Raw genomic sequence first — 1,892 nt, 5'->3', positions numbered from 1 at the left:
TTTCAATTTAATAAATTATTTATTGCATACCAAAAATAAAATGAAAATATATTTGCTATTTTTCAGTGGCTTAAAATGAACTTTATTTTAGTTTTGTTTGGAAGGAAGACAAAGATGGCTCAAGCAGGCTACTTTAAAACTAACAATATTTATAAGTTGTAAGAGATTTTATTAACTTGAAGTCCAAGAGTTAAACTAATGACAAGAAATTCCAAAAAAGAAAAAATTAAAAGATCCATGAAAACTCCCAATGAATTTAAAACATTTCGAAGTAAAATACGAAAGTCAAAGAACCAGTCGTCCTAAAAAACAAACACAAATAAAATCGTTCCAGTTAAAAAGTAACAGACTAAATCAATCATATTCCTGAATATTATATGGCCATAAAATCTTTACTAGACAAGCATGCTATGATATAATATAATCCAAGAACGATTTGACGCAATATCTAAGCGGTCAGCTTTTGAATTGTCTGAAAAAAGAAACTTCCAATTGTATATGAACCCATTTCTATTTTTCAGTGCACTGCCAAAACGCTTTTATAATTGTATATAATCTTAAGTTTGCTTTTACAGTACTATTTTTATGTTTCATCCAGATTTAAACTGATGCTTTGTTGGAATTCGAGCCATAAGCTAGTGGCTCGAAATTTTCATCACTTTCTCGTTTGCTGTTTTTCAGATGTTTCCATTTGAATATTCTTTAGACTGCTGGACAAAATGCTAAATTTTAAATGTTTCAGACAAAGATGGATTTCAATTAAATAGACAAATAATCGTTAGTCTTTTGGATTTATTCATCCAACAAGAAATTTTTCATAATTGCATTTTGAAAACTTAACTGATTTTCTATAACTAAAATCTTGATGTTTATCAAATTCACACATGAAGTTAATCGTCCGAAGTAACTGGTGGAGAAAATTCAGCTATTAACAGTTTGATCTCGAGATTTGAATTGTAATACTTGACAACAATTTCTTTCATCTTACAATATCAGAAATTGGAATCCTTTCCCACCTGTCAACTGTGATGTGACAACTTCGCAAACGCATCACTTCTTGAAAGTAACAAATTTTGGATTTCTCTGCAACAAGCACAACAGATAGACAAGAAGAATTTCGAAAAATGAACAAAAAAAGTTTCTGGGAAAGTACAAATTTCCAGACAAATGGAGAAATTTTAGAAAGAATGTGTTGCAATGACAACATCAACAACATGCAGCTGCCAACAGCAGCACTTCCTCACCGTTCAGTGCAGATGATAGCATCGTTGCAAACCAGGTACCGTACTCTAAAGCAGTTGTCATTCGAGAAGAGTAAAAAAATGAAACATTTCCTGTGTGTGCCAAATATTCAGTATATGTCAACCGGAGAATATAGGTTGACTGATACAGAGAACAATCGATACGATACTTTCATATTTCGAAAATGGTGAGCGTAGTGCAGGATAATACTCAGGAGTCGAAATTTATGAATCATGCACGAAAAGTGGATGGACATTTGGCTACCATCTCGCTCGATAAAACAGTAGAAAAAATCCCTCCGTGTGAGTACGCGCCCCTTGACCTTTCTGAACTTTTTCTTTGCCTTCAGTAAATGCGAGCAATAAAAAAAATCAAAGCAACTATAAATTGATTCCTTCCTATGACTTTGAATTCCCATGGTTCTTTTCTTAGAATCCATTTTTTTTGCTTGTTTGCGCAAATGAAATGAGAGTGCTCTTAATCTCGACTTCATACCTCAAATTAAGCCATCAAAAAGAGTGGACGTTTCAAGGACTTGTCTGAATTCAGAAAAGTTTGCACTATACTCTACGGAAAAAGAAAAACTTTTTCTGTTAGCGAATTTTTCGATTAAATATCATTCGTCCTGAAATAAATAAACGCAAAGTGGT

At 32.5% G+C, this 1,892-nt stretch overlaps 1 protein-coding gene across 1 annotated transcript; it reads left to right on the top strand.

Moving 5' to 3' along the window:
• Window positions 1-1,187: 1,187 nt before the first annotated feature.
• Window positions 1,188-1,594, top strand: LOAG_15140 (hypothetical protein; the record flags this gene model as incomplete). Its single annotated transcript, XM_003150632.1, has 2 exons — window positions 1,188-1,279; window positions 1,393-1,594. 2 exons carry the CDS (start codon window positions 1,188-1,190, stop codon window positions 1,592-1,594), a joined length of 294 nt encoding a protein of 97 aa, XP_003150680.1.
• Between the last annotated feature and the right edge of the window lie 298 nt (window positions 1,595-1,892).

The sequence above is a fragment of the Loa loa genome, assembly GCF_000183805.2.
Source record: "Loa loa unplaced genomic scaffold supercont3.10, whole genome shotgun sequence".
NCBI lineage: Eukaryota > Metazoa > Nematoda > Chromadorea > Rhabditida > Onchocercidae > Loa > Loa loa.
This window is presented reverse-complemented; position numbering and strand designations above follow the sequence as displayed.